The 23543-nt window shown below is 45.9% G+C and overlaps 2 protein-coding genes across 9 annotated transcripts in view; one reads left to right on the plus strand and one right to left on the minus strand.

Moving 5' to 3' along the window:
- Positions 1-11869, minus strand: part of TTC38 (tetratricopeptide repeat domain 38) — a 39048-nt gene extending 27179 nt beyond the window's left edge. The window contains exons 1-3 of one of the 3 annotated variants that reach the window (XM_073621901.1): positions 11605-11869; positions 7483-7560; positions 1186-1263 (exon numbers count right to left, since the gene is read on the minus strand). In XM_073621901.1, the coding sequence (XP_073478002.1) occupies positions 1186-1245 (60 nt within the window). In that variant the 5' untranslated portion in view covers positions 1246-1263; positions 7483-7560; positions 11605-11869. The remainder of the gene's footprint in view (positions 1-1185; positions 1264-7482; positions 7561-11604) is intronic. The other 2 variants (XM_073621900.1, XM_073621903.1) reach the window with 2 other exon arrangements.
- CDPF1 (cysteine rich DPF motif domain containing 1) overlaps positions 11603-23543 on the plus strand; it is a 143680-nt gene continuing 131739 nt past the window's right edge. For 4 of the 6 annotated variants that reach the window (XR_012242981.1, XR_012242982.1, XM_073621904.1 and 1 more), the window contains exon 1: positions 12174-12266. The gene's annotated coding sequence lies outside the window, so the exon portion shown is untranslated. Of the gene's footprint in view, positions 11753-12173; positions 12267-23543 lie in introns of those variants that run through there. The other 2 variants (XM_073621905.1, XM_073621906.1) reach the window with 2 other exon arrangements.

Consider the following 23543-nt stretch of genomic DNA (forward strand, 5'->3'; position numbering starts at 1 on the left):
AGACTGAGTTTTTAGTTCCACTTTAATGTTGTATTAATAAATACAGAGCTTAGTTTTAAAAGAAAATGTCTTTTGTTCCGCAGGCATTTAAAAAGCTCTCCAATGCCTGCTAAAAATCCTAAGAATGGGCAGCATGCTGCAGAAAAGGATTGCTGCTCTCTTTGTGAGAACATTAGTCTTCATACATGGGTCCAAAATGCCCCAGAAAAGTACAGATGCTGCTCTTAGTGGAAGTGGTAGAAAAGGCAGGGAGTGTGTCAGAGCGATGTACATGGGACTGCTGCCTTCATACCGAAAACTACTATCCTTTATGATTTCTCACATCCTTGGCCACCACTGGGGATCTTTCAAAAGCCTGAAAGCAGTGAGTCTTTCAAATGTAAATGAATGCTCACCATTGAAAGGCTCTGCATACTTTTAATTTGACCTTCATTGGGATTTAAGGCTGGAGTCACACCTTTGCATTGTAAAGCATGCTATAATGGGCTGAAGTGTGTTAAAATGCAAAATGAATAAAATACACCTCCAAGCGTATCAATGCTTCATAGTGTGCACTGACAAGCATCAATGTGGGCATTACCCTGCATGCATTTTGAGGCAAAAGTGTGAATTCAGCTAAACAATAAATGTTTTGTTACCTAGCAGCTCCACCCACTACAGACTGCGTTCAGAAAACACAGGAGGGGGCATAGACAAGACCAGTCACCCTGCACAAGGAGAGAGAGCAGCAGTGAGTGGTCTTTATTACAGTAAGCTCCTGCACAGAGGTTAGGTTCCACACTGGATTGCTGCACAAATCCAGAAGAAATACATGCATGCCAAGATTGAAAGGAGAATACATGACTCTTGTAATTAGATATTATTTACTTATCCTAACATGTAGAAAAGTAAGTTTGCTGAGGACCTGGGAGAATGGCAGGTGGGAAAGTTTGTGATGTCCTTTAGATGTAAGTTTCCTGGACATTGGCCTAGGAGCATGCATATATAAAGGAATGCCAGGGGTGCCTTCTATGATATAGCTTCATATCCAGATACCCCAGTGCCTGGAGATCAGTTTATCCTTTTTATAAATTGTTCCTATTTTAAATTTACTAGCCTTTGAAAAAAACACACACACACAATAATGCAGAAGGGCAAAGTGCAGCATATTCTGGCAAAAGGAAAGAGAAAAGGATTACTTGTTACCTGATGCAACGTGGCATCAAACAGCTTGCAAGCTTCATTGCTTGTAGTCGAAAAGGTCATTCCAGCATCCTGCCAAGCCTGGCCAGTAAAGAACACAGAATTACAGTACGTACATATATTTTGCCTTTCATCTCCCCCCCTCCTCCAATCCCCCATTAACATGTTAATAACATATTAAATAAAACCTTTTGTCTTGATTACATGCCTTATTTTAGACCCAGTGATATCATTAATGGGTTTCTGTGTTTTTCTATGCAATCCAGACAGAACATGGCTGCCGGGAGGGGCCATCAGGGTGTTTTACATAACTTCCTATGTGCGTACAGATCACCCTAGGTCACACCCCCATGTGATGTTAAAGCAGAGCTCCACCCAAAAGGGGAGGCTCCACTTCTCCACTTATCTACCTACACCCCCCCCGGGGGGGGGGTGTTACCTGGTTTTGACAGGTACCCGCTCCCACTTCCAGCTGAGTTTGGCCCCGCTCCCACTTCCAGCTGAGTTTGGCCCCCTCCTCCTTCACTTACAGCCTGGCAATTCACACAGTAGGAAACTGGCTATGAAGCCGAAATAATTCACTGCCGATTTCCCAAAGCCGAAAGAGCGGCGGCAGCACCCGAGAGCAGATTGAAAAATCGACTAGATTGAGGACACTGCTGGATTCGTGGACAGGCAAGTGCCTGAATAGTAAAAGTCAGCAGCTACAGTATTTGTAGCTGCTGACTTTTTATTTTTTCTGAAGGAGCTCCATTTTAAGCCTTATAGGATTGTAGGAACTGAAATCTAGTGAATGAAAGGGGCAGACAAGAAAAAGCAAGCCTGGGGTGAAGTGTCTAGATGATGCTGAATGTCCTAGAAATGAGGGTCTAAATGACTTGCTGCAGCTTCTAATGGAAAAGGAAAATCTCCCTAAAAGGACCAACAAAACTGTTAGCCATTTTAAACCTTCCCAATTCCATCCAAATAAAAAAAAAACATTAAAGTGTACAGTATGTAAACCTGGATGTGAAAATTCTGGGACTACATTGCTCTGTTCTTTACAGGCAACTAGTGGTACTGTTTTATGTAGTCAATAAAACTTCCTACCAGCATCATGAATAATGTGCTTCCTATTTGAAGCAGATCCATGCCAGTAGGGTCAGTCTGCTTCCTTGTTTCTTCCAATAGATCATACAGGACACCTTGCTGATGCACAGCATGCCTGTAGTCCCATTCTGCCCCCCCCCCAGCCTTGCTCAGATTGCTTTGCCATGTGCTGTATGCAGGGAACATCTAGGGATGTCATTCATCCCTCTATCTCTATCTAGAGCAGTGGTCATCAACTCTGTCCTCAGGGCCCCCTAACAGGCCAGGTTTTATGTATTACCTTGGGGAGATGCAGAATAGAATACTGCAATCACTGAGCAGCAAATGATATCACCTGTGATGTATTTCAGTTATCTTGCAAACCTGGCCTGTTAGTGGGCCCTGAGGACAGGGTTGATGACCACTGATCTAGAGTATCTGCTTCTACTGCTGCTCAAGGTAAGCCGGCAATTAACATCCACTTTCCCATACCTCCCAACTGTGCTGGATTCCGAAGGACTGTCCCAGGATTTCAAGAATGTCCTGGGGTCCCGCGGATCGGAGCTGAAGTCCCGGAAACCAGACAGGACAGAATATCAACCAAAAATCCAGAAAAAACACTTGACACAAATGTAATAAATTGAGTTGCAGCTCAGTAAGTAAAATAAGTATTTGACCCCCTACCAACCAACAACAATAATTCTGGCACCCACAGACTGGCTACAGTATGTGCTCATGTGGTACACAGATTAGTCCTGTCAATTTATGAAGGTGCTCCTAACGACAACTTGGTATGTGTATAAAAGGCACCTGTCCACAGAATCTCTTTCTTCCATTCAAACATTATTGGCAGGACCAAAGAGCTGTCAAAGGATGTCAGGGACGAGACTGTAGATCTGCACAAGGCTGGAATGGGCTACAAAACCATCAGAAAGAAGCTTGGTGAGAAGGAGATAACTGTTGGAGCAATTATTCGCAAATTGAAGAAATACAAAGTAATTATCAATCGTCTGGAGCTCCATGCAAGATTTTACTTCATGGGGTAAGGAAGATCATGAGAAAAGTGAGGGATTAGCTCAGAACTACTTGGGAGGAGCTTGTGAATGATCTCAAGGCAGTTGGGACCACAGTCACCAAACAAACCATTGGTAACACAATACTCCACAAGAAGGCACATGTACAGTCCCGTCTGAAGTCTGCCAATGAACATCTAAATCAGTGGTTCTCAACTCCTGCCCTCAGGATCCACTAACAGGCCAGATAACTGAAATACATCACAGGTGATATCATTTGCTGCTGTGTTTGCAGTATTCTAGTCTGCATCTCCCCAAGGTCTTACTTAAAATCTGGCCTGTGAGTGGGTCCTGAGGACAGGAGTTGAGAACCACTGTTCTAAATGATTTAGAGAAGGATTGGGAGAAAGTGCTGTGGTCAGATGAGACAAAAATTGAGTTTTTGGCATTAACTCAGCTCGTCGTGTTTGGTAAGAGAAAAATGCTGACTAGACCTGAAGAACTCCATCCCTGCAGTGGATACAATATGCTTTGGGGCTGTTTCTCTGCTAAAGGTACAGGCCGACTTTGGCAATGGATGGGGCCTTGTATTGTAAAATCTTGGATGAGTACCTTCTTCCCTCAGCCAGAACACTGAAGATGGGTCATGGGTGGGTCTTCCAGCATGATAGTGACCCAATACCGCCAAGGCAACAAAGGAGTGGCTCTAGAAGCACATTAAGGTCCTGGACTGGCCCATCCAGTCTTCAGACCTTAATCCTTAGAAAATGTATGGAGGGAGCTGAAACTTCAGTGTTGCCAAGAGACATCCAAGAAACCTTAAGGATTTAGAGAAGATCTGTAAAGAAGAAGAGTGGACCGAAATCCCTCCTGACATGTTTGCAAACCTGGTAACAAACTACAAGAAACATCTTGTTTCTGTGCTTGCCAACAAGGGTTTCACCAAGTAGTAAGTCATGTTTTGCTTGGGGATCAAATACTTATTTTACTCACTGAACTGCAACTCAAATTTATATTATCTGTATCATGTGTTTTATAGTGGGGATCGAAAGTTTGGGCACCCCAGGTAAAAATGTGTATTAATGTGCATAACGAAGCCAAGGAAAGATGGAAAAATCTCCAAATGGCATCAAATTACAGACATTCTTATAATATGTCAAAAAAAGTTAGATTTTATTTCCATCATTTACACTTTCAAAATTACAGAAAACAAAAAAATGGCGTCTGCAAAAGTTTGGGAACCCTGCAGAATTTATAGCATGCACTTCCCCCTTTGCAAAGCTGAGACCTGCCAGTGTCATGGATTGTTCTCAATCATCTAGGGGTGCAACGGATCAAAAAACTCACGGTTCGGATCGTTCCTCGGATCAGGAGTCACGGTTCGGATCAACAAAAAAAAATCTCCCCCACTGTAATATCCACAATCTCCCCCCCTGTAATAATATATTAGCAGGGTATTGCAGGGTATTGGTGGGTATATTGGCAGGGTATTGGCAGAGTATTGGCAGAGTATTGGCAGGGCATTGCAGAGTTTTGGCAGGGGTGAGAGAGAAACCGGCGTCATGACATGACGCCGGTTTGTTACAAGTGATTGCTCCGGCCGCCGGGTGTACCAAGATGGCCGCTGCTCCGGAGCTAGGCTGAAGCCGCAGCCTTTCCTATGGCCGAGGCCACAGAGCGCTCCGCGGATCGCGGTTGTCCCGATCCGCGGAGGTTGATCCGTACGGATCATGGACGATCCGCTGCACCCCTACAATCATCGTCTGGGAAGACCAGGTGATGTCAATCTCAAAGGTTTTAAATGGCCAGACTCATCTGACCTGGCCCCAACAATCAGCACCATGGGTTCTTCTAAGCAGTTGTCTAGAAAACTGAAACTGAAAATAGTTGACGCTTACAAAGCTGTAGAAGGCTATAAGAAGACAGCAAAGCGTTTTCAGATGTCAATATCCTCTGTTCGGAATGTAATTAAGAAATGGCAGTCATCAGGAACAGTGGAAGTTAAAGCAAGATCTGGAAGACCAAGAAAAATATCAGACAGAACAGCTCGCAGGATTGTGAGAAAAGCAATTCAAAACCCACGTTTGACTGCACGATCCCTCCAGAAAGATCTGGCAGACACTGGAGTTGTGGTACACTATTCCACTATAAAGAGATACTTGTACAAATATGGTCTTCATGGAAGAGTCATCAGAAGAAAACCTCTTCTACGTCCTCACCACAAAAATCAGCGTTTGAACTTTGCAAATGAACATATAGACAAGCCTGAGGCATTTTGGAAACAAGTTCTGTGGAGCGATGAGGTTAAAATAGAACTTTTTGGCCGGCATGAGCAAAGGTACGTTTGGAGAAGAAAGGGCACAGAATTTAATGAAAAGAACCTCTGTCCAACTGTTAAGCATGGGGGTGGATCAATCATGCTTTGGGGTTGTATTGCAGCCAGTGGCACAGGGAACATTTCACGAGTAGAAGGAAAAATGGATTCAATAAAATTTCAGCAAATTTTGGATGGTAACTTGATGCCATCTGTGAAAAAGCTGAAGTTAAAGAGAGGATGGCTTCTACAAATGGATAATGATGCTAAACACACCTCAAAATCCACGGGGGATTACATCAAGAGGTGTAAACTGAAGGTTTTGCCATGGCCTTCACAATCTCCTGACCTCAACATTATTGAAAATCTATGGATAGACCTTAACCCTTTCATGACTAAGCCTATTTTTGAAATTTGGTGTTTACAAGTTAAAATCCGTATTTTTTGCTAGAAAATTACTTAGAGTTCCCAAACATTATATATATTTTTTAGCAGAGAATCTAGAGAATAAAATGGTGATTGTTGCAATAGTTTATATCACATGGTATTTATGCAGCGGTGTTTTAAACGCAAATTTTTGGAAAAGGGACACTTTCATGAATTTTAAAAAATCCAAACAGTAAAGTTACCCCAATTTTTTTGTATAGTGTGAAAGAGGATGTTACGCCGAGTAAATAGATACCAAACATGTCACCCTTTATAATTGCACGCACTCGTGGAATGGCGACAAACTACGGTACCTATGAATTTCCATAGGCGACGCATTAAATTTTTTTTTACGGTTACCAGGTTTGAGTTACAGAGGAGGTCTAGGGCTAGAATTATTGCTCTTGCTCTGACGATCGCGGCGATACCTCACATGTGTGATTTGAACACCGTTTACATATGCGGGCGCGACTTCCGTATGCGTTTTCTTCGCTGCGCTAGCTCTCGGGGACAGGGGCACTTTAAAAAAATATTTTTTTTAATTTATTTTATTTATTTTTATACATTATAAATTGTGTTTAAAAAAATTTTTTTTTTTTTTACTTTTATTGCTGTCACAAGGAATGTAAACATCCCTTGTGACAGCAATAGGTGGTGACAGGTACTCTTTATGGGGAGATCTGGGGTCTAAAAGACCCCCGATCCCTCCTTTGCACATCAAAGTATTCAGATCGCCGAAAACGGCGATTCAGAATACTGTATTTTTTTTTTTTTTAAAACCGGCGCCATTGGCAGCCGAGTAAACAGGAAGTGACGTCATGACGTCGCTTCCGCGTTTACATTGAGGAGGCTGGAACGAAGCCGCCCACAGCTCCGTTCCAGCCCGCCCACAGCCACCGGAGGCAGCCGATTGGACACCGGGCCTCCCGGTAAGAGCGGCGGGAGGCGGATTGTCCGCTCCCGCTCCTCCAGTATAACAGCCGAGTGGCTTTTAGCCGCATTGGTTGTTATACTCGGGTAGCCGATCGCCCGCTGTAAACAACGGTACCGGGATGATGCCTGCAGCTGAGGGCATCATCCCGGTATAACCCCGGAAAGCCGAGTACGCATATCTGCGTACGGTCGACGGGAAGGGGTTAAAAGAGCAGTGCGTGACAGACAGCCCAGAAATCTCAAAGAACTGGAAGACTTTTGTAAGGAAGAATGGGCAAAGATACCTCAAACAAGAATTGAAAGACTTTTGGCTGGCTACAAAAGCTGTGATACTTGCCAAAGGGGGCAGTACAAGATATTAACTCTGCAGGGTGCCCAAACTTTTGCAGACGCCATTTTTTTGTTTTCTGTAATTTTGAAAGTGTAAATGATGGGAATAAAATCTAACTTTTTTTGACATATTATAAGAATGTCTAAATTTGATGCCATTTGGAGATTTTTCCATCTTTCCTTGGCTTCGTTATGCACATTAATACACATTTTTACCTGGGGTGCCCAAACTTTCGATCCCCACTGTATTCTGGATTTTTGGCTGAGATTCTGTCTCCATCATTTAAAATAAACCTATAATAAAAATTATAGAACCTTCATTTCTTTGTAAGTGGACAACTTACAAAATCTGCAGGGGATCAAATAATACATTTTCCCCACTGTAGAGAGAGTGAATCTCCCTAAATTGGGCATAGTGAGCAATAAAAACTCTAAAAACTAATAAAAAATCTTTGCTTTTAGTTATACTTTAACAAGTTGCCAACTGCGCACTGTAACTTTACTTTATATATACGTGATTCCGCTTTTCCAGGTAGGGGGCACCCAGTGATCAGCTCCGATCTTCCCCGAATACAGCTCTGTGAGTGTAAACACAGAGCTGTGTTCAGTGACAGGGGATCCCCAGTAAAAGCAGCACACAGTACACACACACACACAATCAATTGTTAGGCACACATTTAACCCTTTGAGCATCCTGTTAACCCCTTCCTGCCCAGTTTGTAGACGCTATAACTTTCACGTAAACCAATTTCAATATATACTTATTGTTTTTTTTTTTTTACCAAAGACATAACTAAGACAGTTATGGGGAAAGGTTGCGAGAACTGAACTTATTCTCTCTGGAGAAGAGACGCTTGAGAGGAGATATGATTTCAATATACAAATACCGTACTGGTGACCCCACTATAGGGATAAAAGTTTTTTTGCAGAAGAAAAGAGGTTTAACTTTAAACTACGTTGAGGGTTCTTTACTGTAAGAGTGGCAAGGATGTGGAATTCCCTTCCACAGGTGGTGGTCTCAGCGGGGAGCATCGATAGTTTCAAGAAACTATTAGATAAGCACCTGAATGACAGCAACATACAGGGATATACAATGTAATACTGACATATAATCACACATAGGTTGGACTTGATGGACTTGTGTCTTTTTTTCAACCTCACCTACTATGTAACTATGTAAGACATGTAGCAGAATACATTTTGGCCAAAATTTATTAAGAGATTTGATTTTTTATGGGATATGTTTTACAGCAGAAAGTAAAAAGTATTGTGTTTTTTTTTTTTTTTTTTTAATTGTTGGCCTTTTTTCTTTTATATAATAATAGAAAAAAAAAAAAACAGCGGTGATCAAATATCACCAAAAGAAAGCTCTATTTGTGTGGAAAAAAAAAAAGCTATAAATTTTGTTTTTGCACCATTGGTACAGTGTTGCATGACCGCGCAATTGTCAGTTAAAGTAATGCAGTGCCAAAGACCTGGCTCACAGTTTCTGCTCTAATTCATCCCAAAGGTGTTCTATCAGGTTGAGGCCAGGACTTGCATTGTGCACTGGTCCAAATCATTTGGTGGAGGGGGGATTATGGTGTGGGGTTGTTTTTCAGGGGTTGTTTTGTTCTTGGCCTCTTAGTTACAGTGAAGGGAACTCTTAAGGCATCAGCATATCAAGACATTTTGGACAATTTCATGCCCCCAAATTTGTGGGAACAGTTTGGGGATGTCCCCTTCTTGTTCCAACATGACTGCGCACCAGTGCACAAAGCAAGGTCCATAAAGAGAAGGATAAGCAAGTTTGGTCTGGAGGAACTTGACTAGCCGGCACAGGGTCCTGACCTCAACCAGATAGAACACCTTTGGAATGAATCAGAGCAGAAACTGTGAGCCAGGCCTTCTTGTCCACATCAGTGCCTGACCTCACAAATGCACTTCTGGAAGAATGGTCAAACATTCCCATAGACACACTCCTAAACCTTGTGGACAGCCTTCCCAGAAGAGTTGAAGCTGTTATAGCTGCAAAGGGTGGGCCAACTCAATATTGAACCCTCCGGACTAAGACTGGGATGTCATTAAAGGAGAAATATAGCCAAAGCTCGTTTGGCTGGACTTCTCCTATGGATCACAGGAGTGCAATTTATTTTGCACTCCTGTGACCAGTTTTCAGCAGAGAGCAGGCTGAAGTCCGCTCTCTGCTGACATCATGGATGTCAGTCCAGGCATCGCGTCATCCTCACCACAGAGTCTGGTTCCGCCAAGTGCCTGGACTGAAACCCCACTCAGCCTCTCAGCAAGAGACTGAGCTGGCCACCCTTTCCACAGCCCAGCGCTCCAATGAGCGAGGAGGGAGCAGAGAAGAGAGCTGTGACTGACAGTCTGCTCATGGAGCTCTGAAAACCGAGCGATTGGTGGTGTTTGATCTCTCGTTTCTCAGTCCAGAGGCGCCAGGGGACCCATGCTGCATCCACATAGGTAAGTATGATGTGGGGGGGGGGGGGGATTCCTTTACTTCTCTTTGAGCCTAGGTTCACACATATGCGCTGCAGGAACTGGCGTGATTCCAGTACCGGTTCCCGCGTCGCATCTTTCCCGCAGGTAGTTCACACTGCCCCCTGCAAACCACTGCGGGTATCATTACAATGCTAATGATACCCCCAGATCAGTTCACAGATCGCAGTGCGAACTCGCACAGGAATCAGATTGCATGGGTGGGAACCCCCATGCGATTTGATTCCAGTGCGGGGAAAAAAGTTCCTGCGTTGTTTTGCTGCGAATAACTGTATGGCTGAACTCGCATTGCACAGACATCGTATTTGATCTCCACGGCAGTGTGGGTGTGAATCACATGCGATGTCTGTGTTGGCACAAGTGTGGACCCAGGCTTAAAGTTCATGTGTGTGTAAAGGCAGGCGTTCCAATACTTTTGACGGTACATAGTATGTTTATATAGGCGCCAAGACAGGCAGTTGCAGCACACTTCTGTATGTTATTTCGTTAGTTGGAGATACAACATAACAGCAAGTTTCGAGCATACCGTGCTCTTTATCAGGCTGGCTAAAAGTAAGTATTACCAGACATTTAGACCCCTTTCACACTGGGCACTTTTCAGGTGCTTTAGCGCTAAAAATAGTGCCTGTAAAGCACCTGAAAAGCGCCTCTTGTGCCTCCCCAGTGTGAAAGTCCGAGTGCTTTCACTTTGGTGCAGTGCACTTGCAGGACGAGAAAAAAAGTCCTACAAGCAGCATCTTTGGGGAGGCACGGGAGCGGTGTATACACCACTCCTAAACCATCCCTGCCATTGAAATTAATGGGCAGCCCTGCCCAAGCGCCTGCAAAGCGATTTGACAGCGGCGCTTTTAACTCTTTATTCGCCCACTAGCGGGGGTTCAAAGCACCCCGCTAGCAGCTGAAAAGCACCGCTATAACAGCGGTAAAGCCCCGCTTTGCTGCTAACGCCTGCACTGCCTCAGTGTGAAAGAATCTTTAAAAGGAAACAAGTAGGAAAGGACATCATCTAATCACCAACATACATGCACTTCATGGGGTTTGGATCTGGTAAGCAGTGCAACAACAGATAACTTCTAATAGTGATCTAATTCTGGCTGCGATCAAACTTCAATAGCAGTGATCTATAGCTGCCAGGAGATGGGTGACAGAGCTGTTACTGCTCTGTAATGGTCTCTATGCTCAGAGGAAGTGCTATGACATCACAACATAGAAATGTTTCATTTACATTTGCTTCTACAAAGCATACCCATACCCATTAGCATTTTAAATTACTTAGAACCCCCAAACATTATATATTTTCTGAATTGCAGAGACCCTGGAGAATAAAACAACTGTTGCCATTTTTATGTCGCACAATATTGGTGCAGCTGTTTGTCAAATGTAAATTTTAGGGAAAAAATACACTTAATGTTTGTGAGAAGTGTCAAAATTGCCCCGAGCGGCAATAAGCTAATAAAGTACAAAGTAAAGTAATGCATACTGAGAACACATCAGCACACGTTACAGGAGCCTGGCATGGGCCCATTAGTGCAAAGGGCTTTCCTCTCATTGCAAAGATATCCCCTCACTTCCTGTTGGGTTTACAGGAGAGGAAGTGAAGAGGAATCTCTCTAATGAGACACAAATGACAAAAAAAGAACTATAAAAGGTTTTGAATCATTCTCCTTGATTAAGTTTTGTATGAGCCCCAGGCACAGATGGTGTGGTGCAGCTTGTAGCTCTCCACTGCTGTATTGAAGAATCCCTAAGTTGTTCAATGTCCTGTCTGCTGAGCAAGGAGAGGAAGAAGAAGTCTTCTAGAAGTATTTTGCACTTTTGCTGCCTCCATTAGTGACTCACCTTGCAGTCTCTCAAGCAGACCTGTGCCATTCTTACTGACACTCTGGCTCCAAGTACCACACAGCTTGTGACAGAATCATACCTCAGCCCGGGGGGGGGGGAGCTCTCACCCGGGGGCGGAGTCTGCACACAGCTACCAGGTCTGGTGGTAAGTCATGTGCTCTGCATTATTTTTATTTTATTTTCTAACGCAAAAATACATCTTCATTTAGAAGGCTGGAGTGAGTACCAGGAAACACCACAGACGTTCCGTTTAATCAGGAAAGATATGTTTTCCCTTCTGTGCATCGTCTACTTTTGCGCAGAAGCGGTGTTACATTTGCCAGAAACCAATATGGCCGACAGTTCTTTCCATATATAAAATAATAGGGAGCCATTCTGGTTGCTGGCAGGTTTAGATTTGAGGGTTGAGTTATTGGAAGGTTTAAAAGATTTGTGGCATGATGTGAGATTGTAGGGACACTGTTTCAGTCAGCTACGTATGGCAGGCTGACCACATCCTAAAGTTGAGGGAGAGGGGTGTGGCTAACTTCGATGCGTGTGCCTCGTGACAGGATCGGTGGGGAGGGAAGGTGGGCGTGGTTTGCTTTGTTACGTGCCAGTATTGGTGTGAAGGAAGGTGGGCGTTGTGTGCGTTGCTGCGTGCGCTCAGTAACAGAGAGGTGAGGAGGTGATAGGTTTATAGGGTGATAGGTTTTCTGGCTTTCTGAAAGAAACCCGGACACATTAATCAGCCCAGACTGTGGCTCCTAAGCAAGGTTGTAAGCTGCAGTTGTAAGCCAAGAGTTTCCTTCCTTCCCCCTCATTCTGCTGTGGGCGGGAAATTTCAAGCCCAGCAGCTGCAGCGACATCCTGCATAAGGACCACTTCACACCATAGAAACACAGTCCGGATGCTTTTCAGCAGTCCAGTGCATTTTCCCTCCCTCCTTTTTTCTTAGCCTGGGTTCACAATGTAGCGATGCGGGAACCAGTGTGATTCCAGCGCCGGTTCCCGCATGTCTCCCGCAGGCAGTTCATACTGCCTTCTGTGAACTTCTGCGGTGTCAATACAATATTAATGACAACCCCAGATCAGTTCACAGATCGCAGTGCGAACTGTGGATTCGGACAGGAATCAGATTGCATTCGATCCAATTCCAGTGCGGGGAAAACAAGTCCCTGCACCTTTTTTTGTGCAAATCCAATGTGCGTTCAACCGTACAAACTGTATGGCCGAACTCTCACTGCACAGACATCACATGTGATTGGCAGTGCAGGTGCGAATCACATGAGACGTGAACCCAGGCTTAGGCTGCATTCACACTACAGCGTTTTGAATGGTGGGCGGATTTGACAGCGCCAAGCTGTGAATGACAAAACGCGAGGCTCGCATTGGAGATGCCATTCACTTAAATGACACCTCAAATCACGGTGCGTGATTCATGTCGTCCAAAAGTAGCTCCTGAACTGTTTTTGGGAGATGTGCAGCCCGCGATGCTGATTGCAGCACAATTTATCGCACGACAATCGTAGCAGACCCGCACTGCAATTTGAGGTGTCATTCAAATGAATGGCATCTCGAATGCGAGTCCCGCGTTTTGTCATTCACATCTCGGCGCTGTCAAATCGTGGGCAGATTCGTGACAAATCTGCCTGCGATTTAAAAAGCTGTAGTGTGAATGCATCCTAAATAAGAGAGCTCGGCCCCTCTTGCTGCTTGTAATAACAGCTGAGCGGCTGATTAGCCACATTGGTTGTTATTACAAGAAAGCTGACTGTCGGCTCTAAAAGGAACGGTACCGAAGTGATGCCTGCAGCTGCCGGTACAACTCCTTGAAGCAGAAGGCTACATATTTGTGTTACGTCGTCATGAAGGGGTTAAAGGGGAATGTTGGGAACTATGATGGTTACCAGAGACCCCCTTACATCAGAGTTCCCCTGTACACCAGAGTCCCCTCCGTACATCGGAATTCTCAGTGTTCCTCCTTAAAGTGGTTCTAAAGCCTTAACGGGATATTAAAATCTTTTTTTTTATTCTCTCTCTCTTTAAAAACAACAAACATGATACTTACCTGCTCTGTGAAATGGTTTTAAACAGAGCAGCCCCGATCCTCCTCTTGGCTCCCTTGCCGGCGATCCTGGCCCCTCCCTCCTGTGTGTCCATTCTGACAAGGAGTCACGGTTCAACCTTGCGCCCCCCTCTGGCCTCATTGGCCAACTGACTTTGACAGCACCAGGAGCCAATGGCGCCGCTGCTGTGTGTCAGCCAATCATGAGGGAGAGTCCCAGACAGCCTGAAGCACTCATGCACATCGCTAGATCGAGATGGGGCTCAGGTCAGTGTGAGGAGGGCTGCTGCACACTGAAGATTGCATTAGGATAACCTTCTGCGTTTACAAGCAATTTAAGGTTTTTCATCGTAAAGTGGAAGTCCATGCTAAAACTAAAATCCCTGCATCTATAGCCACCAACATTCTAACACTAACCTATCTAGCCCTAAAAAGAAAAAAATCAGTATACATACCTTTTCTGCAGGCGATCTCTTGCGGCGGAAGCTCTGCAGAGGACACAGCCGACAATGGCTGTGAAATGAATGGGAAGTGATGTCAACCATAGAATTACTACGGGGCTTCCGTTGATGGACGTGTTCTCTGCACCCATCTTCACAGCGAAGCCGTGGCTGACAGCTCAGCGTGGGATCAGAGCTTCCACCGCTGGAGATCAGGTCGGATCGCCTGCAGAAAAGGTATGTATACTGATTTTTTTTCTTTTCAGCGCTAGATAGGTTAATGTTAGAATGTTGGTGGCTATAAATGCAGGGATTTTAGTTTTATCATGGACTTCCACTTTAATGCATTCTTTGCTGGATCTGCCCCCCAGACCGCCCCTTTCCCCCTCACCTTCTAGGACAGCTACTTGAGAGATGATTGGCTCCGCCCTCTACAGGAAACACAAATCAGAAACAATTTAAAAGGCCCCTCCCTTTTCTTCTGACCCTCAGTTGTTTTGTGTTTCCAGACCCCCCAGGAGCACTGACACATTTTTTTTGTTTTCTTAAAGTCTGGTAACTCTGGTGGACCCCCCTTCTCTGGTTTAACCCAGGACTAGTTGTGGCCAAGTCCTGGGTGATAGTCTGTACTTTTACCATAAGGGTTCCCTATTTCTAAGGTTTACTTGCCTACCTGGTGATGTGAGTAGTGACATCTCCCTTCCATTTCCCCCAGCTCTGCTGTGTGGAACTGTGTTCTAGTGCTTCATTGCGGTGTACCAAGATGGCGTCGGAGGACTTCCGGTGATGCGGCACTTTGGAACTGGAAGTCACATGACACACTTCCAGACGCCCTGTTTTTTCATAAGGAAGCATGGCGTGGAGAGACTGAGGACATGCTGAAGGGGAATAGTCTGCTAAACGCCGTTCTGAGTGCAGTTTTTTGTAGTGCAGCAGCAGTCTTCTCTACGGCCGATCTCCGCTTGCTTCATGGAACTTGAGGACAGGCCTGAGGATGGAGCATCCGCTCGTATTGAACCAGCGGCAGCATCCAGGTCCCATACTGCCCCCAAGGTAAGCCCTTGTCTGTGGATAGTTCTACAGCAAGGGACTTTTTGTATGAAACCTTTTATTTATGGTCCTTGTTTCTGCTTTTTTCTAGGCCAAACCGGTGAAGAAGAAATGTGGGAACTGTAGGGCCAGGCTTTCTGATAGTTATAAAAAACTATTTTGTGAAGATTGTATTCCACCCAAAGCTAGTTTAGAGTCTTCCTCTTTTAAAGAGTTAATGTCTTCTATGAAGGAGGTAGTGGACTCCTTTCGGTCACTTAATGACAGGGTTACTAGTCTAGGGTCTTCCTCATCCAGACCCATAGCTCTAGAGCCTTCAGCCTCTGCTAGGTCCCTTCCCTTGTTGGTACCTGAGACCGTTAGTTCACACAATACTTCTGATCTGGAGGAAGGTGGGAATCCAGTTTCTTCATCTGATGAAGAGTCTGCATCAGAGGAGGATACAGGTAGCTCATCTAAATATCTTTTTCCAGTTGAGGATATTGACGAACTACTAAAGGCAATATATACCTCGGAGCAGATTGAGATGCCACGGCAAGCCAAATCTGTACAGGATAAAATGTATAGGGGTCTACAGGTGCGGAAATCAAAAGCCTTTCTGGTACACCAGTCACTTAGGGACATGATTATGTCTGAGTGGAGAGAACCTGAAAAAAGGTTGTTCCAGTCCAGAGGACACAAAAGGAGATTTCCTTTTCAGTCTGAGTTTGAGGAGGTTTTCTTTAAGTGTCCTAGATTAGATGCCCCCATGTCACAGGTGGCCAAAAGGTCAGATCTTTCTTTTGAAGATTCTGGGGTCCTTAAAGATCGAATGGATAGAAAGGCTGCCTCATTGCTATGTAAGGCCTGGGATGCTTCAGCTTTTTCTTTGGGTCCGGCGGTAGCATCCACCTGTGTGGCTAGAAATTTAGACGTATGGGTTCAGCGTCTGGATGATCCTCCTTCATCCGACACCCCCAAAGAAGAGATTAGGGCATCCCTCCCACTCATTGCTAAGTCAGTTGCCTTCTTAGCTGATGCAGCAGCAGATTCAGTGAAATCTGCAGCCAGGGCTTCTGCTCTCATTAATTCAGCTAGGCGAGCTATCTGGCTTAAATCTTGGGAAGGTGATCTTACATCCAAGAATAAGCTCTGAAGCTCTGAAAAGAGCAAACGATTCCCTTCTTCCTAAAGAGATAAACCCCACAATGAGAGGCCTTTTCATGGCTTCCAAAACGGGACTAATTTCCAAAACGGGACTAATTTCCAAAATGTCTTTCAGGACAGCACCCGAGAGATCATGGCTCCTCCTCCCACAGGAAACACCTCCTCAAGTAAGTCTTTAATTGGAGTCCTCCACGTTGGCTCGTCAGTTTTTTTGTGTTTCTCCAGCTGGAGGAACACCTCTGGTGGGAGCCATGATCTCTCAGGGCTTTCCTGGGAGACACAAGTTCTCACCTGTTAGGTCTTTTTTGCCCAGGAGAGTGATCCTCCCACTTGCCTCCCAGATGGACGGTCCCGTGGGCTCCCTCTCCCTCTTCCGTGCTCGGGGAGAGCCTGTACGCCTGGGGGTGCTGCTTCCATTTTTTGCCAGGCAGGCGATTGTCCTCCGTTCCCTGCTGGCTGCATTTGCGGACAAGCGGTGGTGGCCGCCATGTTTCTGGTGGCAGAGGAGCGCCTCAGGCACGTCCTGTATAAGAAGAAGCAGCACTTTCGGGTCGGCGCGCGTGTCATTTCCGGCTGCAAAGCGCAGAGGGAGAGGGCAGGGTCACCTGGTGCCTTAATTCTGGTTCCAGGTCAGCACAGCGGCGTTTTCGAATCTGGAACCGTTTGTTTCACCACGCGTCCGCAGACAGCTATGGATAGCGATGCAGCGGATAAGGGGGCAAGCCAAGGCGCCAGCAAGGCTAAGGTAAGGGACTGTGTCCTCTATTACTGTGGGCCGTTTTCTCCTGTGGGGGGTTACTCACCCTTTCCCTCCCTCCCCCCACCCCGATCTCCCTGGGAATGTATGTTGCGTTGGCTAGTGTTAGCATATCTGCCCAGCAACAGGGGATTTTATGGTGGTGGTGGTGGTTGCTTGCTGGGCACATGAAAGTAAGATGTTATCTTCCCTAGTGCACCTGGGTGTCTTATCTGTGCTGGGTAGCAGCCTTTAAGCGTGGTTCCTTGTCCCTTTTCTGTTTGTCCAGGCCAAAGGTTCTGCCCAACCAGTCAAGAAAAGGTGCCCTGTCTGCAAAGAGAAATTAAGCGATGTTTGGACCAAAACGCTTTGTGCAGATTGCATTGCAAATCTAGTCAGGGAGGAGTCTGCATCCATGTGTGGCGATTTGGTTACAACCATAAAGGATGAGCTCCGGCCACCTTTTAAGCTTTTAGGTCAAACCTAAGAGAGGAACCTGGTCCCTCAAGAGATCCTTCGGTTCCACTGCCATCTTCAGAAGCCCAAGGCGGCTCTCAAATAATTTTAGGGGGATATCACAGGAAACTTCCCAAGAGTCCTTTTCCCTCGCTCCAGATGAAACAGTTTCTGAGGAGGAGGAAAATGAAACAGATGCTGCTTCTAAGTACAATACAAGTAAATGTCGCTAGAAGAGGTTGGAGGACTCCTGAAAGCAATCCATGCCACTTTGGGGATAGAAGAGGAAAAGAAGGAACTCTCCCTGCATGGCCACATGTATGCTGGTTTAGGAGACTCAAAAGGCCGTTAGTTTCCAGTCCATTCAGTTATCACTGATATGATTAAAAAGGAGTGGCTGGAACCTGAGAAAAAGCCATTCTTTTCCCGGGCTCACAAGAAAAGATTTCTATTTGAGGAAAATCCTGATTCTATATGGAACAAGGTTCCAAAATTGGACTCTGCCTTTTCTCAGGTCTCTAAGTCTACGGACCTCGCCTTTGAGGATATGGGCACTCTGAAGGAGCCCATGGATAAAAGGATGGACCTGCTTCTTAAAAGAACCTGGCAATCGGTGATGAACAATCTAAAACCGGCAATGGCAACAACCTGTGTTGCAAGGAATTTAGATCACTGGGTTAACCAGCTGAAAGCCCATGTTACAGCGGATTCCTCAAAACAGGAGATTCTAGACTCCTTTACAACTCTGTCTGCAGCAATATCATATATTGCGGACGCGTCTGCGGAATCTATCCGCATGTCAGCCATGTCAGCAGCTTTAACTAATTCTGCCAGGAGAGCTTTATGGCTGAAGACTTGGCCAGGGGATGCTGCATCTAAAAATAGACTGTGTGGTATTCCTTTTGCAGGTGATCTGTTATTTGGTTCGGAGCTAGAGTCCATTCTTGACCGTACGGCAGATAAGAAGTCGTTTCCGGTCAAGAAGAAACAGGTGCAAACCCGTAAGCGGTTTTTTCGGCCCCAAAAAGGGCAGCAAGAAGGAAAAACACAGGGCAAGAAGAAGCCATGGTCTTCTCAGAAGCCCAAAGGTAGGAGTGGAGTGCTCGTCAATCCTCCTGTGACCTCCGGAAAATCGCAATGACTCCCTCAAGGTCGGGGGAAGACTCCAAGAGTTTCTTCCTCAGTGGAGAGCCATCACTTCAAACCAGTTTATTGTAAATATGCTCTCCCAGTGGTATGTGATAGAGTTCACAGAAGAACCTCCAAAAAGATTCTTGATGACAAACGTCCCAAGGGATCCGATCAAGGCTTTCGCCATGAAGTCCCTAATTCAGGAACTGAAAACCCAGAAAGTCATTGTTCCGGTCCCGACGGGAGTTCTTCCAGGGTTTCTACTCACATGTATTCCTGGTTCAGAAACCTTCAGGAAAGTTCCGCCTCATCCTGAATCTCAAAATGCTGAACAAATCACTAGAGTACAGAAGGTTTCGGATGGATTCCATTTTTTCAGTAAGAAACCTCCTGTATCAAGGGTGCTACATGGCATCAATAGATTTACAAGATGCCTACCTCCACATTCCTATTGCCGCCAGGTCACAGAAATATCTGAGGTTGGCACTGAAAGAAGGGAAGAAGGTGGTACATCTGCACTCCCGTTTGGTCTGTCATCATCCCCAATGGTGTTCACGAAAATAATGGCCGAAGCATTGGCGCCTCTGCGTCTAGAAGGAATCTCAGTTATTCCTTATCTGGACGATCTGCTGTTTTTTTGAACAAACCAGAGAAGGTCTTCAAGAAAACTTGCTCAGAGCCCGTGTTCACCTAGAATCCATTGGGTGGATCTTAAACCTTCAAAAATCAAATCTGATTCCCTCACAGGAAGTGTTATTCCTGGGTTTCCGTATCAACTCTTTGGAGCAAAAAATTTTTCTTCCAGAAGAAAAACAGAAAAAGTTGGTACAAGTGGTGTCACTGCTACAGTCCAATCAGATTCTGTCCATCAGGAAGGTCATGTCAGCATTAGGAACCCTGACCTCTTCCATACCGGCCGTCCAGTGGGCAAAGCTCCATTTCAGACCTCTGCAAAGTTTCCCGTTAACCTGGAATCACCAGCAGGATTCACTAGATTCACTAGTGAAGATGCCTACATCGGTGAAAAGGAGTCTTTGGTGGTGGAAGAACCAGACAAGATATTCAGAGGGTCTGTTATGGTCCTTCCCAACCCAGGTAAGGTTAACAACCGATGTCAGTTCCTGGGGTTGGGGGGCTCATACGAACGGTCGGTGGGCCCAGGGCTCGTGATCCACAAAAGATGCACTGAGCTCCTCAAATTGGAGGGAACTAAAAGCTATAGAGATAGCCTTACTGACCTTTGCAAAAGAAGTCCAGGTAGAGCATACTCAGATCCTGTCAGACAACGCCACGGCGGTGGCCTACATAAACAGACGGGGAACCAGAAGCAGAGTTCTGCAAAACCTAGCAAGAAGCATTCTAAGTTGGGCAGAGCTCCATAATCTATCCTTGTCCGCGGTCCACTTAAAGGGGACCCTAAACAGGGTAGCGGACTTCCTCAGCAGGAACCAGGTATTAGAAGCGGAGTGGCAATTGAATCCAGAGGTCTTCCATTTGATCGTGAACAAGTGGGGGTGCCCAAGAGTGGATCTCTTTGCGACCCAGGAAAACTTGTAGGTGTCTCGTTTGTTCTCCCTGAACAGGAACGAGGCATCACTGGGAGTGGATGCTCTGGTGCACAATTGGAAATTTCACCTTTGTTACGCGTTCCCCCCCGTTTCAGCTTATCCCTCGGGTCATAGCAAACATCAGGAAGGAGGATACAACAGCGATCCTCATCACTCCCTTCTGGCCCAAAAGGCCTTGGTTTTCATCCCTTCTTCAGATGCAACTAAAACCGTATTGGCACCTTCCGTTAAGGAAAGACCACCTGTTACAAGGTCCTCTGCTTCACCAGGAAGTAGCAAAGCTAAAACTCACGGCCTGGCTACTGAGGAACAGCTCTTGAAGAGAAAAGGTTTCTCGGATAGATTGGTGGCTACCCTCCTATCCAGCAGAAAGGTTACAAGAGCAATATATTCCAAAGTTTGGAAAGTCTTCAACTCCTGGTGCATAGCATCTGACAGATCACCAAAACAAATTTCCTCTGTTGAATTTCTGCAAGAAGGAGCGGACAAGGGTCTAGCGGTCAGCACCCTCAAGGTTCAAGTTGCGGTGCTGGGGGTATTTCTGGAAAAATCCATTTCATTAGAACCCTTAGTAATTAGATTCTTCAAAGCTCTCACCCGGTCTAGACCAGTAGTGATCAAAAGCTGTCCAGCATGGGACTTATCAGTTATTCTACAGGCCCTGACCAGGGAACCTTTTGAACCCATTAATTTAGCCTCCCTGAAATTAGTTACCGTATTTATCGGCGTATAACACGCACCGGCGTATAACGCGCACCCCAATTTAGGAGGGAATTTTAAGGAAAAAAAACTTTTAGGAGGGAAGTTGAAGGGAAAAAAAACTTACATTTAAATGCCCATCAGTGCAGCCTTCCCCAGTGCAGCCTTGTCAGTGCAGCCATGTCAGTGCAGACTTCCCCAGTGCAGCCTTGTCAGTGCAGCCATGTCAGTGCAGACTTCCCCAGTGCAGCCATGTCAGTGCAGACTTCCCCAGTGCAGCCTTGTCAGTGCAGACTTCCCCAGTGCAGTCTTGTCAGTGCAGCCTTGTCAGTGCAGACTTCCCCAGTGCAGCCTTGTCAGTGCAGACTTCCCCAGTGCAGCCTTGTCAGTGCAGACTTCCCCAGTGCAGCCTTGTCAGTGCAGACTTCCCCAGTGCAGCCTTGTCAGTGCAGACTTCCCCAGTGCAGCCTTGTCAGTGCAGACTTCCCCAGTGCAGCCTTGTCAGTGCAGACTTCCCCAGTGCAGACTTCCCCAGTGCAGCCTTGTCAGTGCAGACTTCCCCAGTGCAGCCTTGTCAGTGCAGACTTCCCCAGTGCAGCCTTGTCAGTGCAGACTTCCCCAGTGCAGCCATGTCAGTGCAGACTTCCCCAGTGCAGCCATGTCAGTGCAGACTTCCCCAGTGCAGCCATGTCAGTGCAGACTTCCCCAGTGCAGCCATGTCAGTGCAGACTTCCCCAGTGCAGCCTTGTCAGTGCAGACTTCCCCAGTGCAGCCTTCCCCAGTGCAGCCTTGCCCTAGTGATCCCAGCCATTCTGGGCTTCAAAATCGCCGATCGCGATTTGAAAATGGCGCCGCCGGCGCCGAAATACACAGAGCCCGTCCTCGGCTCTTTCCGGCGGCTCTCGTTCACTTTCGGCTCCACTCGTAGTCCCGAGCGGAGCTATCCGAACCTAGCCGAAAGAGCCGAGGACGGGCTCTGTGTATTTCGGCACCGGCGGCGCCATTTTCAAATCGCGGTCGGCGATTTTGAAAATGTGACAGGTCGGGATCGCAGGGGATCGGCGTATAACACGCACCTGCGATTTTCCCCTGGTTTTAAGGGGAAAAAAGTGCGTGTTATACGCCGATAAATACGGTACTTTGAAAAACAGTTTTTTTTAGTGGCTGTTACAACAGCTCGAAGAGTCAGTGAGCTGCAAGCCTTATCAATCAGGGAGCCATTCTTTTCCATTTTTTCAGGCCGAATTGTTCTAAAGACGGATCCTAATTTTTTACCGAAGGTCGCTTCGGTCCAGAATCAAACTCAGGAGATAATACTTCCTACCTTTTGTTCTAATCCATCGGGTAAGAAGGAAGAATTCCATATCCTGGATGTTAAAAGAGCAGTCTTGAGTTACTTGGAAAACACTAAAGACTTTAAAAGGTTCAGATGTTCTATTTGTTTTATTTTCCGGTAATAAAAAAGGAAGACAAGCTTCCAGAGGAACCATTGCCAGATGGTTGAGAATGGCTATCTCAGAAGCCTATTCCCTTACAGGTCAAGAGAGTCCAGTGAATGTCCGGGCTCTTTCTACAAGACCTTCGGCGGTGAGTTGGGCAGAAAAAGCTGGCACCACCCCCGAACAAATCTGTAAAGCTACTTGGACAAGTCTGACAACCTTTGCCCGTCATTATAGGTTAGACCTCATGACGGCTGGGGACCAGGCTTTTGGAAGAAAAGTCTTACAGGCTGTTGTCCCACCCTAAATGGAGTAAGTCTCGATTATCCTCTCGGGTGCTGTCCTGAAAGACGTTTTGGAAAAATGCAAGTTAGACTTACCGGTAACTTGTTTTCCAATAGGCTTTCAGGACAGCAGTAACTTGCCCTTTTTTTTTATGCTGTTGCTGTAATACTATGATATAACTGTCGCTTATGTGTTGCAGCTGGGGCTGGATTTCTCTACAAACAACTGACAAGGCAACGTGGAGGACTCCAATTAAGGACTTAATTGAGGAGGTGTTTCCTGTGGGAGGAGGAGCCATGATCTCGAAGGGGCTGTCCTGAAAGCCTATTGGAAAACAAGTTACCGGTAAGTCTAACTTGCATTTTTTAAACCCAACAGGCAACAGACAAAAAAGAAATAGTCTTTTAACAAAGACAAGCAAAAAGGGGGACTCTCTTTGCTCCTTCAGCCCCTTCCAAAAATCCCCAGTGACGCCAGGTTAGGGGTAGGGGGAAGATTGTGCCATTTCATCAAGGAATGGGCAGAGATTTCCAGCAATTCCTTTATTCTTCAAACATTGGAAAAGGGTTACAGGTTGGAATTCAAAAGTCTTCCTCCTCAGAGGTTTTTTTTCTTACCCACCTGCCGAGAGACCAAGAGAGATGGCAAGCCTTGATAAATCTGATTTCTGTTTGGGAAACAGAGGGAGTTATTTCTCCTGTCCCGGAAGTTCAGAAGTTCTGGGAATTTTATTCTCGGGTCTTTCTGGTCAAGAAAGCTGCCGGCAGCTTTCGTATGGTCATAAATTTAAGCGTCCTGAAAGAATACATAGTTTCCGAATGGAGAACATTTATTCGGTGAAGAATCTGTTGTTGCCAAGGGTCTTCATGGTGACCCTGGATCTTCATGACGCTTATCTTCATGTACCAATCTGCCAGAGTCACCGAAGGTTCCTCAGGT

This window comes from Aquarana catesbeiana, linkage group LG03 (genome assembly GCF_042186555.1).
Source record: "Aquarana catesbeiana isolate 2022-GZ linkage group LG03, ASM4218655v1, whole genome shotgun sequence".
NCBI lineage: Eukaryota > Metazoa > Chordata > Amphibia > Anura > Ranidae > Aquarana > Aquarana catesbeiana.